Raw genomic sequence first — 23,991 nt, 5'->3', positions numbered from 1 at the left:
ATCCCGGTAAAGAGCCTAATGATGTAGGCTCTTTACCATGTGACCAAGCTGTGTCCAATCACAGCTGGTCACATAGTAAATAGGAAGTGCTGTTGATCGGCTTTCCTCAGTTCATGCCTGACAGGCACGAGTAGAGGAGAGCCGATCGGCGGCTCTCCTGACATGGGGGGTCTGTGCTGGTAATCAGAGGACTGATTACCAGTGCAGATCCTTGGGGGATGCCACTAGAGCCACCAGGGATGCCTACCCATGGCCACCAGGGATGCCTACCCATGGCCACCAGGGATGGCAATCAGGGCTCAGGGACCCTTTCAGTGCCCTCCCCATCAGTGCTGCCCATCATTGCCATCTATCAGTGCTGCCCACCAGTGCCCATCATTGCCATCTATCAGTGCCGCTCACCAGTGCCCATTATTGCCCATCAGTGCCCCTATCAGTGCCCATCAGTGCCATATATCAGTGCCCATCAGTGCAACCTATTAGTGCCCATCAGTGCCACTTATCAGTGCCCACCAATGCTGCATATCAATGCTACCTATCAGTGCCACATATCAGTGCCCATCAGTGCTGCATATTAGTGCCTCATCATCAGTGCCACCCTATCAGTGCCACCCCACCAGTGCCCGTCAGTGCGGCCTCTACAGTGCTCATCAGTGCAGGAAAAAACATATCTATTTACACAATTTTATAACATAAACAAAAAACTTTTTTTTTCAAACTTTTCAGTCTTTTTTTTATTTGTTTAGCAAAAAAGAAAAAAGAAAAAACCTTGCGGTGATCAAATACCACCAAAAGAAAGCTCTATTTGTGGGGGGGAAAAAAAGACAAATTTGGTGTAGGTACAGTGTTGCATGACCGCGCAATTGTCATTCAAAATGCAACAGCGCTAAAAGCTGAAAATTGGCCTGGGCAGGTGAAAGTGCCCGTTTGTGGACTCTACAACTTTCCTACAGACTAAATAATAAACACTGATTGGGGTTATCTTCACCAAAGAAATGTAGCACAATAATATTTTAATATTTTTAATAATAAATTTATGAAGAACAATTATTTTCAAAATTTTATAACAGACACGAAAACAAATCTTTTTTTTTTTTGCAAAATTTTCATTCTTTTCTTCGTTTATTTAGCAAAAAATAAAAAAACCCAGAGGTGATTAAAATACCACCAAAAGAAAGCTCTATTTGTGAGAACAAAATGATAAAAATGTAGTTTCGGTACAGTGTTGAATGACGGCGCAATTTTCATTCAAAGTATGACAGCACTGAAAGCTGAAAATTGCCCTGGGCAGGAAAGGAGTAAAGGTGTCCTGTATTGAAGTGGTTAAAAAAATGGCGCCGTTGACATCCGGGTAAACCGGAGGTGATGTCGTGTCTTCACTTGCGGGTTACCGAAGCTGATCCCGGCTTTGTATGGGCCTCCGACTAGCCGGAGGATGTTTCGGCTGGTAGCTCCGGTCTCCCGGTGGGACAGGAGAGTCCAAGCAAGAGGTGGAAGGCAGCGGGAGGGGAAAGGGACTTATAGCACAAAAAGTAAAAATCGCACAGGTGATCAAATACCACCAAAAGAAAGCTCTGTTTATGGGGAAAAAAAGGACGTAAATTTTGTTTGGGTACGGCGTCGCATGACCGCGCAATTGTCAGTTAAAGTCGCACAGCGCCGAATAGCAAAAAGTGGCCCAGACGTAAGACAGCAAAATCCTCCGGTGGTAAAGTGGTTAAATGAAACTACAGCAGAAGCTCTGTGATGTCATCATGGAGGAGGGGAAGAGGACTCCAGTGGCAACCTGTGAAGCTCTGGTGAACTCCATGTCCAAGAGGGTTAAGGCAGTGCTGGAAAATAATGGTGCCCACACAAAATATTGACACTTTGGGCCCAATTTGGACATTGTCACTTAGGGGTGTACTCACTTTTGTTGCCAGCAGTTTAGACATTAATGGCTGTGTGTTGAGTTATTTTGAGGGGACAGCAAATTTACACTGTTATACAAGCTGTACACTCACTACTTTACATTGTAGCAAAGTGTCATTTCTTCAGTGTTGTCACATGAAAAGATAGAATAAAATATTTACAAAAATGTCAGGGGTGTACAGTACTCACTTTTGTGAGATCCTGTATATATATATATATATATATATATATATATATATATATATATATATATATTACCACGACCGTCAGCTCCATCTAGTGGCCATATTTTGGTATTCTCCCAAACCACCATTCTGTATAAAGGAATAACATTCACCCTGGTGATAAAATTACCTAATAACATTTGTTTTTTCTTTCCCCATTTGCACAGAGCAAATGTTTTGCAATTGTAGGCATTTTTTTAAAAAAAACACCCCTAGGGCTTCCAACAACTTTTTTTACATTTTTACATCATGCTATTTTGTCTTCACACAGACTTACCGAGTACAGCGAGTCGTATTTCAGTTTCCTGAATAAAATTATTCACTATGGCCTCCGACTTGTAGGTCCCCGAGTCCTCCTTATTCAGATTTCTTATGGTCAGAGATCCGTTACGTTGTAAGTCAGCTCTGTCTGTCAGGCGATAAAAATGTTGTTTTGGTGGCTCCTCCAACTCCATATCCACCAGTTTGTCATAGTTTAGCTTCCAGTTTATTTCTGTTGGGACCCCAGAAAACTTAGGCACCAGAATGACATTATCTGCAACCGCTCTCTGGATCATCTGTGGTGGCAGAGCTGTATAGAGAGCAGAGGGAGAAACCTTATAATGGAAACAATAAGTGATGTGACTGGTTCAGTGTTCTCTGTTCAGCGCTGCAGTATATGTAAGAACTATATAAATGTATAATAATAATAATAGTGTGCAACAAAACGTTACTTTCAAATGGGAACGCGATGGGATCCAATACCTTGGAATTTTTATAACATCAAAGCTTTCTGACACATACTCCAAAAACTACGAGCCCTTCCTTAAAACTATTTCAGAAGACCTAAACAAGTGGAACAAACCCCAATTTTCTTGGTTTGGTAAGGCAGCGATTTTGAAAATGAACGTCCTCCCACACATTTTATATATACTCCAAACTGTCCCCATTAGACTTCCACTGACCTTTTTCCAAACCTACAGAAGATTATGTATTACATTTCTCTGGGCTCAGAAGCGACCTAGAATATCATTTGACCAACTGACAAAACCCAAAACAAAAAGGAGGCATTGGTCTTCCAGACCTTAAGAAATAATAGTGGGCCTGTCACCTCTCCAGAATCATAGACTGGTCATTACATGGTCACCAAAAGGACTGGGTCCAACTCAAAAACTAATTTGCCCCCATGCCTGTATGAACGACGCCATGGCTCTAAATTCAACATATCCCCCCAAGTCTAAAAGAGCACCCCCTAATTAACGCGACGCTTCACTGCTTCAAATCTACATGCCCGGTCCTTCTACACCAGTCAGATTAAACCCGGCCTTCCCCCCTGGTATGTCGGCGCAATTCCTAAAGGACGCTTGGCAATACCCAGAAATCTTGGCGCCTTCAGTTCTTCCGAGATGGCGTATTTTTAGAACAAACTTCCCTAGCACTAAATTCAATTGACACTGCTCTTCCTTTCTGGAAATACCTCCACATCAGACATTTTCTCAGAGATGCAGACCGTAACTCATCCTTTTCTCACCAACTCACGCCCTTCGAACATCTATGTACCCAATTCAACCCCCAGCAACATGTGATTTCCAATATATACAGCATGTTTTTCTGCAACACCCCCATCAAGTTTAATAGAGCTTGCACAACATGGGAAAAAGAATTACACATAGAAATGTCTTAAGAACAATGGGAATGCATATTTGCGATTGCACACAAAGGGTCTCTTAATGTATCGATACAGGAAAACAACTACAAGGTTCTAAGCCGATGGTACCGCACACCAGGGGTTCTAAACAAATATAACCTCAAAATCTCCAATTTATGTTGGAGATGCAGCAAAGAACCAGGCACGATGCTACTAGGGATGCACCAAAATGAAAATTCTGGGCCGAAACAGAAACCGAAAATTCAGGATGCCCTTGGCCCGAAAAACGAAAATGACTTTTTCCCCCAAATGGTTTTAAAATAGTTACAGCCTGTATATAGATGCTCCTGGCACTATATACCTGCCCCATAGCTGTATTACACAGGTATAGTGCCAGGGGGTAGCTAAGTATAGGGAAACAATGATGTACATCATAACACGTAATATGTTGTCACTCACTGCTCCCCACACATAGCAGGTTGACTCTGGTTCTGCTCCTGTCCTTCCTATCCACAGCGGCCATACAGTAGAAGATGGAGGGGGGAGGTGGGTGGAGCCAGAGAGTCAGTAATAGGTGCGGAGGAGGACGAAGAAGATCCTCCTCTGCTCTGCATGCTGGGTCCTCTTCTCAGCCTCACTTTCCTCTCAGGACCGTGACGTCACTGGCTGCTAGAAGCCAGACGGCTGGCGATTCTAGCAAACAGTCTAGCACAGGGCGGGCGAGGAGGTACAGACGGCGGGTCTCGGGAGCCGGCCGCGGCCGGCCACAGACCATGTAAGTTAAAGTGAAAACTGCTGCTGCGGCTGCCATTAATTTTCAGCATATATGACCCGTTTTCGGCCGAAATGGGATAGGCCCATTTTTTTTCGGAAATTTTGGTTGCCGAAATTTCGGTGCACCACTAGATGTATCTGGACACAGATACATGAATTGGTAGCTCCTTCTCCACCACTCTGATACGCCAACACTTCGCTACAGGAAAACCTTAGTTCTCTCCCTACTCAACGCGGCCAAGATGTGTTTTCCCCTCCACTGGAGATCGACTCAAATCTCCACCATCCCTGAATGGCTCAAACGAGTGGATAGAATTGCAGAGATGGAGGACCTAATTTCTATAGCCTGAGATCTCCCGGCCAAGTTTTCCAATACATGGACCTGCTGGAATCACTTTCGTAACAGGGATAGATACAAATCAATAAGACAAGATCAATCAGATCACCTTTCCTAACTTTCTCTCGACCCTTTTAACTCTGTATACACATCCTTCACTATAACTTTGTTTTAAAGGGTGACAGGGAGCCTCTCACCCCTAAACAAGGGATGAATGTGAGAGGACCCTTGACGGGCTGCTATGTGTGACTAGGAAAGTAGTACAAACTAAGGGGTGACTCTTGACTACCTCACACCTTTTTACATTTTATTGTTGATGCTGTTTGAATGGGGGTGGAGACAGAAAGAAAACCCACTCCTTGTTTTACTCTAAATAGCACCTGCTAATCACTTTTCCTTTCTTATTCCCCCCTTTATTTTCTGTCCCCTCCCTCTCATATGGTAAATATTATTAAAAACCTTTGTCCTCTTAAACAGCTACCAGTATCAATACTATTTTTTGATGTATACAGGCCTCTTGGGGCCGCTTGTAAAATTATCAGCATCTTCCATTTATTAACACTTACGATACAACTTCCTATACATCCAAACAGCTATAACGATTCCTATGTGACACATTCCAGTATCAGACAGAGGGTTTGTTGTTACCACCTCATTTAGTTATGTTTATGTATCTTAACCTAATTGAACGATAGACGCCACTTGAATTCTCGCCCTTCTCAATATGCATGGTTTTGAATGTCTTTGTATATGACAATGTGCTGTATTTTTATGTGTATCCTTATATGACTTTATTGTAACCTTTCATACATCTTTCAATAAAAATCTTTTTTGAAAAAAAATAAAATAATAGTGTGTGAGAAGAGAAGAGGCAGCGAAGGATAAAGAGAAGTAGAAAGAGAAGAGAAAGGGAAGAGGAAGGAGAAGTGGACAAGAAGAGGAAGAGTAGAGAAAGAGAAGGAGAAAGAGGAAGGAGAAGAGAAAACAAAGGAGAATAGAAGAGGAAGACAAGAGAAGAGGAAGACAAGAGAAGAGGAAGACAAGAAAAGAGGAAGAGGAAGAGAAGGAGAAGGAGGAAGACGAAGAGAAGAGGCCAAGAATAAGAAAGAGAAGAAAAAGGGAAGAGGAAGAGAAGGAGAAAGAGAAAGAGAAAGAAGAAGAAAAGAGAAAGGAAAAGAAAAGAGGAAGGAGAATAGAAGCGGAAGGAGAATAGAGGAGGAAGACAAGAGGAGAAGGAGAAAGAAGAAGAAAAAAGGAAGAAGAAGAAAAGAGGAATGTCAGGGTTATTTGGGGAGGTTAATTTCACAAATAGAAATGAATAGTGATGTCGCGAACCTAAAATTCACCGTTCGCGAACGGCGAACGCGAACATCGGCAAATGTTCGCGAACCGGCGAACCGGGCGAACCGCCATAGACTTCAATAGGCAGGCGAATTTTAAAACACACAGGGACTCTTTCTGGCCACAATAGTGATGGAAAAGTTGTTTCAAGGGGACAAACACCTGGACTGTGGCATGCCGGAGAGGGATCACGCAAAAAAAAGTTCTTAAAAATTATAATTTTTTGATAGAGAGCCAATTATTGGAAAAATTAAAAAAAAATAAGCATCTGGGGGGTCTAAAAAGTGTACCTGTGAAGTTTCAGCTCTGTAGCATGTCCAGAACCCCTAAAAAACAGCATTTTTCTTATATTTTCAGGAATATGGCTTCTCTGCGGCTGGCTTTTTCTCTTGCAGGCATTTATCGGGCATTTTTTTAGGCAGGCATGTCATTTTTTGTATTTAGTGTCTGGGGGGTCTAAAAAGTGTACCTGTCAATTTTCAGCTCTGTAGCATGTCCAGAACCCCTAAAAAACAGCATTTTTCTTATATTTTCAGGAATATGGCTTCTCTGCGGCTGGCTTTTTCTCTTGCAGGCATTTAGCGGGCATTTTTTTAGGCAGGCATGTCATTTTTTGTATTTAGTGTCTGGGGGTCTAAAAAGTGTACCTGTCAAGTTTCAGCTCTGTAGCATGTCCAGAACCCCTAAAAAACAGCATTTTTCTTATATTTTCAGTAATACGGCTTCTCTGCGGCTGTCTTTTTCTCTTGCAGGCATTTATCGGGCATTTTTTTAGGCAGGCATGTCATTTTTTGTATTTAGTGTCTGGGGGGTCTAAAAAGTGTACCTGTCAAGTTTCAGCTCTGTAGCATGTCCAGAACCCCTAAAAAACAGCATTTTTCTTATATTTTCAGGAATACGGCTTCTCTGCGGCTGTCTTTTTCTCTTGCAGGCATTTATCGGGCATTTTTTTAGGCAGGCATGTCATTTTTTGTATTTAGTGTCTGGGGGGTCTAAAAAGTGTACCTGTCAAGTTTCAGCTCTGTAGCATGTCCAGAACCCCTAAAAAACAGCATTTTTCTTATATTTTCAGGAATACGGCTTCTCTGCGGCTGTCTTTTTCTCTTGCAGGCATTTATCGGGCATTTTTTTAGGCAGGCATGTCATTTTTTGTATTTAGTGTCTGGGGGGTCTAAAAAGTGTACCTGTCAAGTTTCAGCTCTGTAGCATGTCCAGAACCCCTAAAAAACAGCATTTTTCTTATATTTTCAGGAATACGGCTTCTCTGCGGCTGTCTTTTTCTCTTGCAGGCATTTATCGGGCATTTTTTTAGGCAGGCATGTCATTTTTTGTATTTAGTGTCTGGGGGGTCTAAAAAGTGTACCTGTCAAGTTTCAGCTCTGTAGCATGTCCAGAACCCCTAAAAAACAGCATTTTTCTTATATTTTCAGGAATACGGCTTCTCTGCGGCTGTCTTTTTCTCTTGCAGGCATTTATCGGGCATTTTTTTTAGGCAGGCATGTCATTTTTTGTATTTAGTGTCTGGGGGGTCTAAAAAGTGTACCTGTCAAGTTTCAGCTCTGTAGCATGTCCAGAACCCCTAAAAAACAGCATTTTTCTTATATTTTCAGGAATACGGCTTCTCTGCGGCTGTCTTTTTCTCTTGCAGGCATTTATCGGGCATTTTTTTAGGCAGGCATGTCATTTTTTGTATTTAGTGTCTGGGGGGTCTAAAAAGTGTACCTGTGAAGTTTCAGCTCTGTAGCATGTCCAGAACCCCTAAAAAACAGCATTTTTCTTATATTTTCAGGAATATGGCTTCTCTGCGGCTGGCTTTTTCTCTTGCAGGCATTTATCGGGCATTTTTTTAGGCAGGCATGTCATTTTTTGTATTTAGTGTCTGGGGGGTCTAAAAAGTGTACCTGTCAATTTTCAGCTCTGTAGCATGTCCAGAACCCCTAAAAAACAGCATTTTTCTTATATTTTCAGGAATATGGCTTCTCTGCGGCTGGCTTTTTCTCTTGCAGGCATTTAGCGGGCATTTTTTTAGGCAGGCATGTCATTTTTTGTATTTAGTGTCTGGGGGTCTAAAAAGTGTACCTGTCAAGTTTCAGCTCTGTAGCATGTCCAGAACCCCTAAAAAACAGCATTTTTCTTATATTTTCAGTAATACGGCTTCTCTGCGGCTGTCTTTTTCTCTTGCAGGCATTTATCGGGCATTTTTTTAGGCAGGCATGTCATTTTTTGTATTTAGTGTCTGGGGGGTCTAAAAAGTGTACCTGTCAAGTTTCAGCTCTGTAGCATGTCCAGAACCCCTAAAAAACAGCATTTTTCTTATATTTTCAGGAATACGGCTTCTCTGCGGCTGTCTTTTTCTCTTGCAGGCATTTATCGGGCATTTTTTTAGGCAGGCATGTCATTTTTTGTATTTAGTGTCTGGGGGGTCTAAAAAGTGTACCTGTCAAGTTTCAGCTCTGTAGCATGTCCAGAACCCCTAAAAAACAGCATTTTTCTTATATTTTCAGGAATACGGCTTCTCTGCGGCTGTCTTTTTCTCTTGCAGGCATTTATCGGGCATTTTTTTAGGCAGGCATGTCATTTTTTGTATTTAGTGTCTGGGGGGTCTAAAAAGTGTACCTGTCAAGTTTCAGCTCTGTAGCATGTCCAGAACCCCTAAAAAACAGCATTTTTCTTATATTTTCAGGAATACGGCTTCTCTGCGGCTGTCTTTTTCTCTTGCAGGCATTTATCGGGCATTTTTTTAGGCAGGCATGTCATTTTTTGTATTTAGTGTCTGGGGGGTCTAAAAAGTGTACCTGTCAAGTTTCAGCTCTGTAGCATGTCCAGAACCCCTAAAAAACAGCATTTTTCTTATATTTTCAGGAATACGGCTTCTCTGCGGCTGTCTTTTTCTCTTGCAGGCATTTATCGGGCATTTTTTTTAGGCAGGCATGTCATTTTTTGTATTTAGTGTCTGGGGGGTCTAAAAAGTGTACCTGTCAAGTTTCAGCTCTGTAGCATGTCCAGAACCCCTAAAAAACAGCATTTTTCTTATATTTTCAGGAATACGGCTTCTCTGCGGCTGTCTTTTTCTCTTGCAGGCATTTATCGGGCATTTTTTTAGGCAGGCATGTCATTTTTTGTATTTAGTGTCTGGGGGGTCTAAAAAGTGTACCTGTCAAGTTTCAGCTCTGTAGCATGTCCAGAACCCCTAAAAAACAGCATTTTTCTTATATTTTCAGGAATACGGCTTCTCTGCGGCTGTCTTTTTCTCTTGCAGGCATTTATCGGGCATTTTTTTAGGCAGGCATGTCATTTTTTGTATTTAGTGTCTGGGGGGTCTAAAAAGTGTACCTGTCAAGTTTCAGCTCTGTAGCATGTCCAGAACCCCTAAAAAACAGCATTTTTCTTATATTTTCAGGAATACGGCTTCTCTGCGGCTGTCTTTTTCTCTTGCAGGCATTTATCGGGCATTTTTTTAGGCAGGCATGTCATTTTTTGTATTTAGTGTCTGGGGGGTCTAAAAAGTGTACCTGTCAAGTTTCAGCTCTGTAGCATGTCCAGAACCCCTAAAAAACAGCATTTTTCTTATATTTTCAGGAATACGGCTTCTCTGCGGCTGTCTTTTTCTCTTGCAGGCATTTATCGGGCATTTTTTTAGGCAGGCATGTCATTTTTTGTATTTAGTGTCTGGGGGGTCTAAAAAATGTACCTGTCAAGTTTCAGCTCTGTAGCATGTCCAGAACCCCTAAAAAACAGCATTTTTCTTATATTTTCAGGAATACGGCTTCTCTGCGGCTGTCTTTTTCTCTTGCAGGCATTTATCGGGCATTTTTTTAGGCAGGCATGTCATTTTTTGTATTTAGTGTCTGGGGGGTCTAAAAAGTGTACCTGTCAAGTTTCAGCTCTGTAGCATGTCCAGAACCCCTAAAAAACAGAATTTTTCTTATATTTTCAGGAATACGGCTTCTCTGCGGCTGTCTTTTTCTCTTGCAGGCATTTATCGGGCATTTTTTTAGGCAGGCATGTCATTTTTTGTATTTAGTGTCTGGGGGGTCTAAAAAGTGTACCTGTCAAGTTTCAGCTCTGTAGCATGTCCAGAACCCCTAAAAAACAGCATTTTTCTTATATTTTCAGGAATACGGCTTCTCTGCGGCTGTCTTTTCCTCTTGCAGGCATTTATCGGGCATTTTTTTAGGCAGGCATGTCATTTTTTGTATTTAGTGTCTGGGGGGTCTAAAAAGTGTACCTGTCAAGTTTCAGCTCTGTAGCATGTCCAGAACCCCTAAAAAAAAGCATTTTTCTTATATTTTCAGGAATACGGCTTCTCTGCGGCTGGCTTTTTCTCTTGCAGGCATATATATCAGTGGTGGGTGGGCAGTGGCACAGTACACTCTCTGTGGACCTGACAGCAGTCACTGGCACCCAGGCAACTGCAATTTAAAAAAATATATATATTTTTTTTACTTTGCAAGCTGCTGTGCCACCTTATATATCAGTGGTGGGTGGGCACACAGTGGCACTGCAGTGGGCACAGTACACTCTGTGGACCTGACAGTCACTGGCAGCCCAGGCAACTGCAATAATAAAAAATATTTTTTTTTTCAATTTATTGCAACAAGATGCTGTGCCAACGTATATATATCAGTGGTGGGCAGTGCATTGCAGTGGGTACAGTGCACTCTGTGGACCTGACACAGCACTCACTGCAATTATGACAGAGGAAAAAAAAATATTTTTTAAAATGCCAGGTACTGTGCCTGTGCCACCCGAAATGAGTGTGGTGTGCACACAGTACAGTCTGTGGTAGGTCTGTGGCCTCTCACACACAGCGGGCAGGCAACTGCAGTGTACAATAGATATATATATATATATATATATATATAAAGAAAAAAATCTATTACCTTACCAGCCCTTAAAAGGGCTTTTGGGGACACTATATATATATATATATGTATATATATAAATAAAAAAATCCTCAATTACCAGCCCTTAAAAGGGCTTTTGGGGACACTAGATAGATATAGATATATATATATATGAAGAAACAACTCAATTACCAGCCCTTAAAAGGGCTTTTGGGGACGCTAGGTATATATATATATATATATATATATATATATATAAAAAAAAAAAAACACAAATACCAGCCCTTAGAAGGGCTTTTTGGGGTGCTGATATTACAGCAGTAGTGGACCAAGAACACTGCAAGACCAGGAACACTGACTAACTGTCCCTAGCTTAACAGCAGCAGCAGCAGCAGCAGCTCTCCCTACTCTCACTACACACACTGCTTCAGAATGATCTAAGATGGATGCTGCCCTTGCTTATTTATAGGAGGTGGGAGGGTGTGGGAGGGAGGTACGCTGATTGGCTGGAAATGTGTCTGCTGACTGTAAAGTTCAGGGTCAAAGTTTGCCTCAATGATGTCTTATGGGGGGCGGACCGAACATCGCATATGTTCGCCGGCAGCGGCGAACGCGAACATGCTAAGTTCGCCGGGAACTGTTCGCCGGCGAACAGTTCTATACATCTCTAGAAATGAAATGTCATATTTTGTTCTGCATAGAAATGTTGAAGTAATGGCGTCTATTTTTGTTAGGTTACTGAAAGGTTAAATTTCCTTTAAAAGTGCCTGTTCAGGAAATTCTTAAACAGGTTTACCCCAGACATGCTGTGTTGACCTAAGGTAATAAATAAATAGTCTGTTGACTTTCTTTAAGATAAGGTCTAAGACACTATTCCAAGGTAATCTTGTTTGTGTGGGATCATAAAACAAGTCAGTATTTTTCTGTGTTTAGATCCATTTTAAAATAAGATTTAAAGATATATATTATAATCTTATATGTAAAGGGATATTAACACTGAAATATATATATAACTAGCATACATAGATATGTAGAAAATTTATATATATTATAATTGTTTCATATTTTGCTAACTTCTAACTTTACTGATTTTGATGACTCATCTCTGTATGTCAGGACAAGCTTCAGTAAACATTTGTAAATTGTAAGATGTAGAAAGCATCATAAAATTTTGTTTGACCTTGCTAGACTCCAGAAGGTCTGGATTGTAAGCTATTGGTCAATATAAAGTTTGAAGTTTATTTGAAGATAAATATTGCTATATGCCGAAGCTAAGAGCAATGCAAGAGTGCCATCTCTGGTGACTGAATGCTACTACGGTAGTTGAAGTCTTGGGTTAAAAAGTAAAATCCAATATATTTTTATTAAGATATATTAAATATTAGAATGGTGTTATCAAGATTAATCTTTATTCAGATACCTGATGGATATGAAATGGACATGTCATAGATGAGAGCATGGTTACATTTTATGTTGTTTTATAATAGTCTTAAATGGAGAAATCTTTATTTAATTTTAATATACTGGTTGACCAAGAGGTGTCACCCTATGACATCACCAGTTAATGAATAAGATGTTCCAACCAATGATGATCATGTTACTCCCTCTGGGTTTAACTTATGGTAATTTTAATAGTCCTTTGTTCTATACCATACAAAAAGCCCAGATGAGAGAGACACATGACATGACATTTTGCCCAATATACATCACACATACAACATACACACTACTACAGCTATGCACAGACTCATCTACACAGACTCTATTTCAATCCACCATATATCTGAACCTTTGAGGGACGCCAAGCGAAACTCCTCCCTAATTGGCCACCATCTTGGAAATGCAGCCATCTTAAGGAACCTGGTAACAACCATTCAAAGCTAGCCGCCATTTTAAATATGGTAAATATGCCTTGCTGTTTATTTGATTATTATTCAATATTGTTTATGTACTTCCTTAAATGTTTTACATTACATATTTAAAGGGTAACGAAAGTACAATCCCAGCCGTATAAACCATATGTAGATTTTTCTCTAAAGAGATGATTTTTGCTTTTTATACATTTTTATTAATATCAGATTTAGCGCATTATTGCAAATTTAGTCTTCCGTTTTGCATGGCTTATTCTCACTCCATCTGCAGTGGAATGACTTTCGGCCGTGTGATTGCGCAGACAATTGTGGTCTGATTGTATAGTATACTTAAATATGGTTTCTACTACATTTGGGGAAATGGTAATCTTGCTTTCGTTTCACTTTAACTTTGTTTCAGTTTCACTTTCATTATTAAGCTACACATCACATTGCATTCATTGTTTGAAGTTTGCATTTTTGTGAAGTTATATCGTTTTGTGTCATCTTAAGTTTAATCATTTATCGTGATTACATGTCTCAAGAATAAAACTTTTATATATTCCATACTGTAGACTGTTTTCACTAAGATTGATATATGCTTTTAAAAAGAAATTAATCAATAAAAAGAATTCGCTACATATTGATTTATGGAATAAGTTAAGATTCTCCTTTCGCACAGATCTTTGCTTATTATTAACCATAAATAGATACTGTTATATTCAGAGCAGTATAAACATTCTGACATAATGGAGGCACAGCGAGATATTATTAATTTATTATTAATTAATTCTGACAGGAAGAATAGAAGAGGAAGGAAAACAAAAAAGGAAGACAAGAGAAGAGGAAGAGAAGGCGAAGGAGACAGACGAAGAGAAGGTGAAGGAGAAAAAGAAGAGAAAGACGGAAGAGGAAGACGGAATAGGAAAATGGAAGAGAAGAGGAAGACAAAGAAAAGAGGCACAGGAGAAAGAGAAGGAAAAAGAAAAGAGAAGAGGAAAAGGAATGAGAAGACAAAAGAAGTGGAAGAGAAGAGGAAGAGTGGAGAAAAAAAAGGAGAAAGAGAAAGAAGAAAAGAAGAAGGAGAAGAGAAGAGGAAGGAGAATAGAAGAGGAAGGAGAATAGAAGGAGAAGGAGAAGGAGAAAGAGAACGACGAAGAGAAGAGGAAGATGAAAATAAGAGGAAGAGGCACAGGAGAAAGAGAAGAAGAGGAAGAGAAGAGGAAGGAGAAGAGAAAATAAGTGGAAGAGAAGAGGAAGAGTAGAGAAAAAGAAAAATAAGAAAAGAGAAAGGAGAAGAAAGAGAAAAGAGAAGAAGAAAAAGATGAAGAAGAGAAGAATAAAAGAGGAAGGAGAATAGAAGAGGGAGACAAGAGATGAGAAGAAGAAGAAGATGAAGAAGAAGAGAAGAGAAGAGAAGAGAAGAGAAGAGAAGAGAAGAGAGAAGAGAAGAGAAGAGAAGAGAAGAGAAGAGAAGAGGAAGAAGAATAAATGAGGAAGAGAAGGAGAAGAAGAGAAAGAGAAAAAGAAAGAAAGAGAAAGACGAAGAGAAGAGGAAGATGAAAAGAAGAGGAAGAGGCACAGGAGAAAGAGAAGAAGAGGAAGAGAAGAGGAAGGAGAAGAGAAAAGAAGTGGAAGAGAAGAGGAAGGAGAAGAAAAGAGTCACAGGAGAAAGAGAAGGAAAAAGAAGAAGAAGAGGAAGGAGAAGAGAAAAGAAGTGGAAGAGTAGAGAAAAAGAAGGAGAAAGAGGAAGAAGAAAAAGGGAAAGAGAAGAGAAGAGGAAGGAGAATAGAAGAGGAAGACAAGAGAAGAGGAACAGGAAGAGAAGGAGAAGGAAGAAGGTGAAGGGAAGAGGAAGAGTAGAGAAAAAGAAGGAGAAAGAGAAAGAAGAAAAGAGGAAGGAGAAGAAAAGAGGAAAGAGAAGAGAAGAGGAAAGAGAATAGAAGAGGAAGACAAGAGAAGAGGAAGACAAGAGAAGAGGAAGACAGGAGAAGGAGAAGAAGAAAAAGAGAAAAGAGAAAGCAAAAGAGAAAAGAGAAAAAAGAGAAAAGAGGAGGAGGAAGAAGAGAAAATTAGATTTTTGTAAGAACTTACCGTAAAAATCCTTTTCTCTGAAGTTCATCGACAGATGCAGCTCCATTTTTTGGGATGTCCCAAAGCTGTATAATCAAGAGGGGTGGGAAGACAACGCAAATAATATGTAATTCCCCAAAGGCTAAACCTAGCCAACCAGGTAAGATGGAGCTCAACCAGGAACAACTGGAGCTCACCTTGAAAAAACATACACCCTCAAAGAGAAACAAAAAAGATTCTCTTTAAACAGCAGCCTACAAAAATTTGCGGCCAAAGAGGGCATCCAAAGATGCCAACACATCTACTTTGTAGAATTTTGTGAATGTAGGCACTGACGGCCAAGTTGCCGTCTTGCAAACTTGCATCACAGACGCCTGATGCCGAAAAGCCCAAGAGGCACCCAGCGCTCTAGTAGAATGCGCCTTCAATGGAAAAGGAGGAACCTGACCCTTTAGCGAATAAGCCTGAACAACCGTTGGCTTGATCCACCTGGTCACAGCAGATGCAGCCAATCCCTTACGAGGTCCCTCAGTAAGGACAAAAAGAGCATCAGATTTTCTGAAAGACTCAATAGCCGCCAAGTAAATCCTGATCGCCCAAACCACATCCAAAGAATGCAAGGCAATTTCCTTAGGATGCTAGGTTTTGGGACAGAGTGAAGGCAGCACAATGTCTTCATTTAAATAAAAATCAGAATCCACCTGAGGGAGAAAAAATTGATTTGGGAGGAGTACCACTTTATCTCTGTGGATCACCAGATAAGGTTAACAGCAAGACAACAGCACCAATTCAGACACTCTGCAGGCAGAGGTGATAGCCACCAAAAAGGCAACCTTCTGAGACAATGAAAGCAGAGGAATCTCCCTAATGTCCTCAAAAGGAGGCTTTTGAAGAGCATATAATACCAGATTCAGATCCCACAGAGGTAGCAGGGACCGTCTCAGGGGAGCCCTATGGCGCACTCCCTGAATGAAGGTACGAATCAAGGCATGCGTAGCTAACAGGCGTTGGAAATATATAACCAAACCGGCACTTGGTCTTTGATAGTGCCCAAAGCCAACAGCTGTTCAACCCCTTTCTGTTGAAAGGCCAAAACCTTAGCAGCTGAAAACAAGCAAGGGTGCACCTTCAGTGATTCACACCATGAAATGTACGATTTCCACCTACGATGATATATCTTCCTGGAAGATGACTTCCTAGCCTTCAATAGCGTAGGAATCACAGAGTCGGAAAGACCTCTATCTCTCAACACCTGGCTTTCAACAGCCATGCCGTTAAAGCCAGCGACTGTAAAGAAGGATGGAAAATCGGCCCTTGAGACAGCAGATCTTCCCTGAGAGGAAATCTCCGAGGAGTATCTGCGACCAACCTTACTAGGTCTGCGTACCAAGACCGGTGAGGCCAGTCTGGGAACACCAGAATGACCAGAATTGCTTCCACCTCTACCCTGCGTAGAAGCCGTGGCAGAAGTTTTAAAGGGGGGAAGGCATAAATCAGCTGACAAGGAGCCACCAGTGTGTCTCTGGCGTCGGCCAGAGGGTCTCGAGACCTGGCCAGGAACCTCTGCAACTTCTTGTTGAGACGAGAAGCAAACAAATCGACCTTGGGCGTCCTCCACCGAACACACAGTAGGGGGAACACCTCCGGGTGTAGGGACCACTCCCCTTGGTCCAACACCTGACGACTCAGGTAATCCGCTTGCCAATTTCCCACACCTGGGATGTGCACAGCAGAAATAGCTGGAACAAACTCTTCCTCCAAGGCCAGAATCTTGGCCACCTCCTTGGCCGCCAGAACACTCTTTGTGTCCCCCTGGGTAATTGATGTAAGCCACAGCCGTGGTGTTGTCTGATTGAATCTGAACCGGACAATTCTGCAGAAGAGTCGTCCAGTGACTCAGACAAATCGTTATCGCTCTGAGCTCCAAAACATTTATCGGCAGTTTGGACTCCTCTACTGTCCAGAATCCCTGGGCACGGAGCTTCCCCAGCACCCCGCCCCAGCCTGACTGGCTGGCGTCCGTGGCCACCGCCCTCCAAAACAACAGGAGGAAGGACTTGCCTTGGCATAGTGCTGGAGACTGAATCCACCACAACAGAGCAGACTGTGTGTTGTGGCTCAACCGAATCAAAATGTCCAAGGACTTTGGATCCTTGTTCTCTTTGACCAGAATCTCTTTTTGCAAAGGTCTTGTATGGAACTGAGCAAACAGATCCACCTTGAAGGTTAATACCAACAGACCCAAGGCCCGCATGCAAGTTCTCAGAGAGGACAGATTGGTTGCCAACAGCGACGGAATAGCCCCCCTGCAATTTCTGCAGCTTGTCCGGGGGGAGAAAGACTTTTGCCAAAGCTGAATCCAGAGTTAGGCCCAGATAATTAATTTACAAGGGGGGTATTAGAACAGATTTTTTTAAATTGATGTGCCACCCGAACTCTTGCAGGGTAGTCACCGTGATCTTCAGGTCGCCCATCAGGGCTGAATGAGAGCAATCCCCCATTGGCACAGCAATGCCAACACCGGGGTTAGCACCATGGTAAACACCCTCGGGGCGGAGGCGAGACCAAAGGGTAACGCCACAAATAGATAATGCTCTTCTGCTACTGCAAAGCGAAGAAACCGCTGGTGCCCAGCGTAGATGGGGATGTGGAGATGTGGGTATATGTGTCCTAGATATCTATGGAGGCCAAAAAGTCCCCCTGATACAGTGACACCACTACCGTGCAGATGGATTACATCTAAAACTTCTGTACCCGCCCAAAGCGGTTCAGGGCCTTGAGATTCAGGATAGGACACACCTTGCCCTCCTTCTTGGGCATGGTAGGTTGGAATAAAATCGTTGAAAGCGTTCCTGAAAGGGAACCGACAAATTCATGTACCCCTATCGCATCAGTTCGTGAACCTATTTGTCCTGAATCAAGGAGGTCCATTAATCTGGAAAGAAGCAAAGATATCCCCCCCACCCCAGAAGCATGTGAGGGTGCCCTTTCATGCAGATGAAGATTTGTCAGCAGGTCCAGATTGGCCGGTCTTTGATTTACCCAACCATGGCTTCCTGGAACCCTCAGAAGATCTGAACGTTTTTCCTTTTTCATGCAACCCGGAGGTACGAAAAAGTCACTTATGAGCAAAAAAAGTAAGGCCCCCGTCGAGAATGTGGTGCCTTGCTCTTAGAGGATTGAGGAAGAAGAATACTCTTTCGTTCGGTAAGACCTTTGATCAAGTCATCCAGAGAGGATCCAAACAACCTCTCCCCTGTAAAGGGAAGATCAGTTAAGGCCTTTTTGGAAGCCTGGTCAGCAGACCAGCTTTTTAGCCACACCATGCATCTAATAGCAATCCCCCCTGCAGACACCCTGGCTACTAGCGGAGCCGTGTCCAGGGACGTATCACACATGAACACCAGGGCTTGAGCCTGCTGGTCCAGTAATTCAAGCACCGCAGGGGGGAGCCGTTCAGCTTCCAAGTTACTTTTAAGTAACTTCACCTATTCAGTAACTGTCTGTGACACCAGAATGTTCACAAAAATAGGTTTCATATGGAACCCCCACCTCCACCTGTCTATCCACGGGGTCCGCAAAAGTTGGTGGTTCTTCCACTGGAACCACAGTAAACTTATTGAGCCTGGAAACCGGGTGATCCCCCTTCGGTGGCACGGCCTACCTATCGGAAACTGCGTCCGCAAAAGGATAACAGGGTTTAAAGCGCTTAGGCACCGCCATTGTTCGTCAACAATATTGTAAAAAAAGGTTCAGGACAAGGAAACACCTTACCTGGTTTTTGGGATTTTCGGGAGCCAAAAGACACCTGCGTACCTGACGCTATAGATTCATCAGCCAATTTTAAAGTTTTCCGCACAGAAACTATAGTCCTCCACCAAGGCGCGTTCCTGTGCAGTGGCTGACGAGAACAGGTCCTCTTCACCGTCTAAATGCGAAGACACCAACCCGTCAGGGTGGGATATGTCTGCAGTGGCCATATCTACCTCATTGTCACTGCCGATGGAGGTGAAAGCAGAGGGCGTTTGCGGCTGGCAACACATGTAATTACAAAATCTACCTTTGACACCAAGCATTGTAAACTGTAGTGAGATCAGGCCGGGACTGCGACCCAGAAGGGTCCGAAGCCGCACCTAAGGGGTCTGTAGGTGAAATTATATCCTGGGACTCCAAGTTTTTCACTGATCAGAAAATAATGCACTGTCTCTTCAAAAGTCACCAATCCCATCGCTATCTCAGCGGTCTGCAAAACCCCAATAGTACAATCTAATAGCAGAGTGTATGAGGGAAACCCACAGGAGACCGCAGAAGACATTACCAAACTGCTTCTTGCCCTCCTCAGGAGGCTGCCAGTATGCTCTGTGAAAATGAAAGTAAAAACAATCTCACAGGAAAAAGAAAACAGCCTGGGTCTTTGCTAGAATTAAAATGCCTTGCCACATGCCTGTTCAGCGATATGGACCACAAGAAAATGGCTGCCCCATGCATTCCTATGGGGAACTAACAAAAAATGGCTGACCATGTATTACAATGGGAATATAGAAACCATGGATCTACAGCAAAATGGCAGCCCCCCACGGCGCGCCATGTGGTCTCCAGGAGCCCCAAAGGGGCCCCCGAACAGTAGGCATCGGAAGGTCCCTAGGAAGGGGTCCCACCAGGACAAGCCACCCCCACCGAAAGGCGCCGCAGTGGCCGCAATATTTAAGGGTAGGGATAAAAAGGCTGAGGGGTTTGGGCCCAGTCTGCCTGAGAGGCCAAGAGAACTGAGGGAGCCCCGAGAGTCCGACCATTCCAGGGAGGGGGCCCACGTCCTCCCTGAGACTGTCAGAGGTTTTGGGGGGACCATACTACTCACCATACCACGGTACCAGGTGGGTGCCACTCCAAACAGATCACCTCCCACCCGGGATGGGGGTGCTGTCAGCCAGGGAGAACGCCTGGGGGCGTACCTGGTTGATCGCGTCACAGCGAGACGGTCCACTCGCAGGCTCGTCCCCAACTGTCGGGGCACTGTCGTGGAGAGGCCTAGTTCTAGACTATAACCTGCTCACGCTCGCTGGCCAGGCTGGGAGACCATAAAGATCTAGATTATCCAGTCCGAAACCACAGCCAGCTGTTGCTTGAAGTTCTCCAGGAAATAACTAATGAAAATAAAAAATCATAAAATAACAAAAATTCCGTGTAACAGCTAAGACCGAAGTCCCAGCAGGGAGCTAGGTCCTATTCCTGAAACTAGGCAGAAACAAACTGGCTGCTCTAGCAGAGTGTGTGGGGTTACTGTATGCCTGTAGGGACAGCCCCCATAGGCGTGGTAAAGATATTTTGCTGCCTAGTGCCTATTCCTGATCAGAGGAGCATAACCCAATTGTCTAAAGAAGATGGAGCTGCGTCTGACGATGAACGATAGAGAAGAGAGGAAGAAGAGAAAAGAGAAAGAGGAAGAAGGAGAAAAGTGAGAGAGAAAAGTAAGAGGAAGAGGAGAGAATTAGTGAAGAGGGAAACCAGAAAAGTCCAGTGTCATGCCCAAACTGACCATGCTTCGAAATCTCAATATTATTGGGCAAATCTGATATCACAAAACTTACAGAGAAAGAACTTACCACTGACGGATAATGCCACCACATTGTCTCCATGATTTATATTATTAGCGGCTCGGCAGAAATAAAGCCCGTCATCGTTCAAGGTGACACCCACCAGGGCCAGGTCAAGCTTCCCCTGTGAGATGTGATCTGAAAAAACTGTACGTCCTTTGAATTGAGAATCCTGATTGGAGAGGTCACTCTGGCCATTCACAGACTTGTAGACCTGAACGTTTTTTCCATCTTTTCCTGTCTTCTCCCACACGACGATCAGGTTTTCCACTCCTTGTATAAAAGTAAACGAACATGGAAGGTGTGCAGTGTCATAGGTAATAGAGGTCACTCGGATCTCACCTGTGTGGGGATAAAGAAGAAAATCTCAATAGGGTTCCTGGGTAGAAATGGCCTTGCGGTTCGCCCGGTGGTTGGTTCGCGGCGAACTTTGCTCGTTCGCGATTCGCTGAACATGAGAACATATGCCAATGTTCGCGGCCGCCATATTAGTTTACATTGTGAAGAACTTTGACCCATGACACATCCATCAGGTGGTACAGGACAGCCAATTGAGACATTTCAGCACATGGACATACCCCCTACCTTACAAATAGACCTGAGCTGGCTGCCATTTTACATTCTGTATTTTGTCAGTGTAGGGAGAGGTTGCTGTGAGGAGCAGGGACAGACTTTTCGTGACACAAATCGCTAGGTAATAGGTCCACAAAAGTCCTTTTAAAGACTGGTATTGGTGTACTATTGTTTGGTGTGCAGTATATAGGGGTGTAATACACCTATAATATACTTTATAATATAGAAAGCATATTATAGTGGATTTGTATTGTGCAGCATTGTGACTGGTGTGGTGAGCGGTTCTACAGCGATACTACAACTACAAAGAGTGACAAACTCTTTTTTTTTTAAAAAGTATTATAACTGGTGTGATAGACCAGTGGCCCCCTAAACGACAGATTGAAGTGGGGTGTTATATATATACTTTCATAATAGTGGATTTGGGTATTGCAGAATTTTTTTTTTCTGTTTTGCTGCGTTCCCTCTGCTACACACAGTGACAAACGTTACTGGCCGATTTTCTTTATCACTGGTGTGATAGACCAGTGGCCCCCCAAAATGACGGATTGACGGTCATGGGTGGCCATAATGAGGATTCAGTAAAAGGAAAATAAGCAGGATTGTGTGAAACTTGGAAAGATATCTCTTGAGCAGCAAAATCTGTACAAGGCAGCACCAAAAAGCAAAAGCATACACCTTAACAAAGAACAAAAACCCAATTAGCACCGAGGTGCATACCCTGCCCATAACTGACACCATCCCAAAAACAAGGAAGGGCGCAGTTAGGGGCCTAATACACATAACAATTAACACAACTGGTAATAGCAAGTAAACTATGTCCAGGTAGGTACTAGAGAGATCTCTAGCATGACATAAGAGACTTCAAGGCCAAGGCCTGTATAGCATGGGGGTGGGGGGCCTGTAATGTTAGCTGGCAATTGGACTCCAGTCAAAGGTTTCCAGGGTATAAACAGGGAGCCACAAGTGATCAGGCACCAATAACTGTAAAGTCAAGAAGGAAAAAAGAGAGGAAAAATAAAAAGGGGTATTTTCGTGGAAAAGCAGCTGGAGCTCTTGTGGCGTGTTCATCGGCCAGACCGTGGTATGGAAGTGTAATGGACCAGAGGGGGTGACCTGTCTTGGATCTTAATGTACGCTTGATGTGCAAATAACTCTGTTGCGCTTATAAGTGCACTTTTGGATATTAATATACGCCAAGCGCAATTAATCCCGTTGTGCTAAAAAGCACAGTTCTCAGCTCTTTTGTATAAGGGAATGGAGCGTGCTCAGCAGTACCCAGTAATACAGACACACAGGCTGTTATCACATTGGATGCTCAATAGAATGTCCTGCCTAAATCATTGAGCTCCGTTTTTTTATGGGACAACAAAAGGGACAACAGTAGGAAGTGATGGCTATACAACATCAGCCAATCAGTTCCAAATGTACAGTCACATGACATAACACATAGAATCAGTCAATGATACACCTGTATACATTCAAATATACAAAAGAAAGGGGGAGTACACAATTGTGAATGAGCAGAACAGCATGCACGGCTTCCCGTCATTGGTGCGTGGAAATCTGCACACCGTAATTAACAATGAAACCCACGTGTAGCAGGATTCGCACCTAACACTACACAATGAAACCAGCGTGCAGAATCATGAATGCTGCTCTGATCAAACTCGTACATGTATTCCCGCCACTACTACTAGCGTGAATCCCACTCAGCAAGGCTCAGAGAACAATGCCTGATAGGATTATACTACTGTTCCCATAGACGTGAGGCTATCTGCAGGGAAAGGGCCATGCTGTTTCCACTATGGTGATCAGGCACAGTAGAAAGACATGAGCGTGTATCCCTTCATAAAGGCAGATAGATAGCAAAATTATATTGACTTCACAGAGCAAACATATCCCTGCCGAGCAAACAAATCTGCACATTATACAGGGGCCCCCACTGGCGGTCATATCCTTGCTGCTTGATTCTTGAACTCTACAACGTAATACACATAGCTCTCTACCAGCAAACAGACCCGCGCATAGCGCATGGAGTGTTCGCCGGCGGAGATGTCTATGTAGAGCGAACGCATCTACACATCTAAAGGAAGGTTTTCACTGCCAGTAGTCTTTCCTCAATGCTGGTTCGCCTGTACACGCTCTAATGAGCATATTGCAATGACATAATGACCAACTAAATAAAACACATCCTGAAAAATGTCCACACTAATCCTAATAAAATTTCCACAACAGTCCATCCTCTTTGTCATATGCTCCCATGTGTCCCTCGATGAATCTTGATATTCTTACAAATAAACAGAACAAAAAGTTAAAAAGAAAGATAATGGAATCAGTGTTGGCACGTAGACTCAAAAGAAAATGAACGTTGACACGTGGGTTCCGTTCTTGGGAGGTGACTCAGAGGGAGCACATGAGGGGGTAGATCGTATTGATCATCGGTCGGTTTGGAATACTTAGCATCTGGTTCATGGGTTGTGTGATAGACCCCGTTACTCAGGAAGAGTATGTCCACCGTATAAGCTTCCCTTGCCTGGTACCTGCATGATCCAAGATCCCTTAGCCCACCCAGTCACTTGTCAAGACATTAGGGTAGGGTGGTAAGAAGCATTAGACTGTTTATTCAGACACAGGCACAAAGAGATATACACTCAGGGGACAATCCCCCCTCCCCTCTAGCAGATAATCCACATACACATATACATCCCATAATAGGTTGATCCCAAGACAGACAGAAACATCAGAACAATGGGATACAGGCACTAAACAACAAACCCCACCCCACCTCAAACTATCTAGCAATGGTCTATGAGATAAACTTCTACAAGGAGCCTGAA

The 23,991-nt window shown here is 42.9% G+C and overlaps 1 protein-coding gene across 1 annotated transcript in view; it reads right to left on the bottom strand.

Annotated features, from left to right (window-relative positions):
* Positions 1 to 23,991, bottom strand: part of LOC309547914 (uncharacterized protein) — a gene marked incomplete at its 3' end in the record, with an annotated part of 99,529 nt that overhangs the window by 49,497 nt on the left and 26,041 nt on the right. The window contains exons 2-3 of the mRNA XM_082247914.1: positions 20,588 to 20,920; positions 2,413 to 2,706 (exon numbers count right to left, since the gene is read on the bottom strand). Of these exons, the coding sequence (XP_082104040.1) occupies positions 2,413 to 2,706; positions 20,588 to 20,920 (627 nt within the window). The remainder of the gene's footprint in view (positions 1 to 2,412; positions 2,707 to 20,587; positions 20,921 to 23,991) is intronic.

The sequence above is a fragment of the Pelophylax lessonae genome (assembly GCF_965119305.1).
Source record: "Pelophylax lessonae genome assembly, chromosome: 2".
Classification (NCBI taxonomy): Eukaryota; Metazoa; Chordata; class Amphibia; order Anura; family Ranidae; genus Pelophylax; species Pelophylax lessonae.
This window is presented reverse-complemented; position numbering and strand designations above follow the sequence as displayed.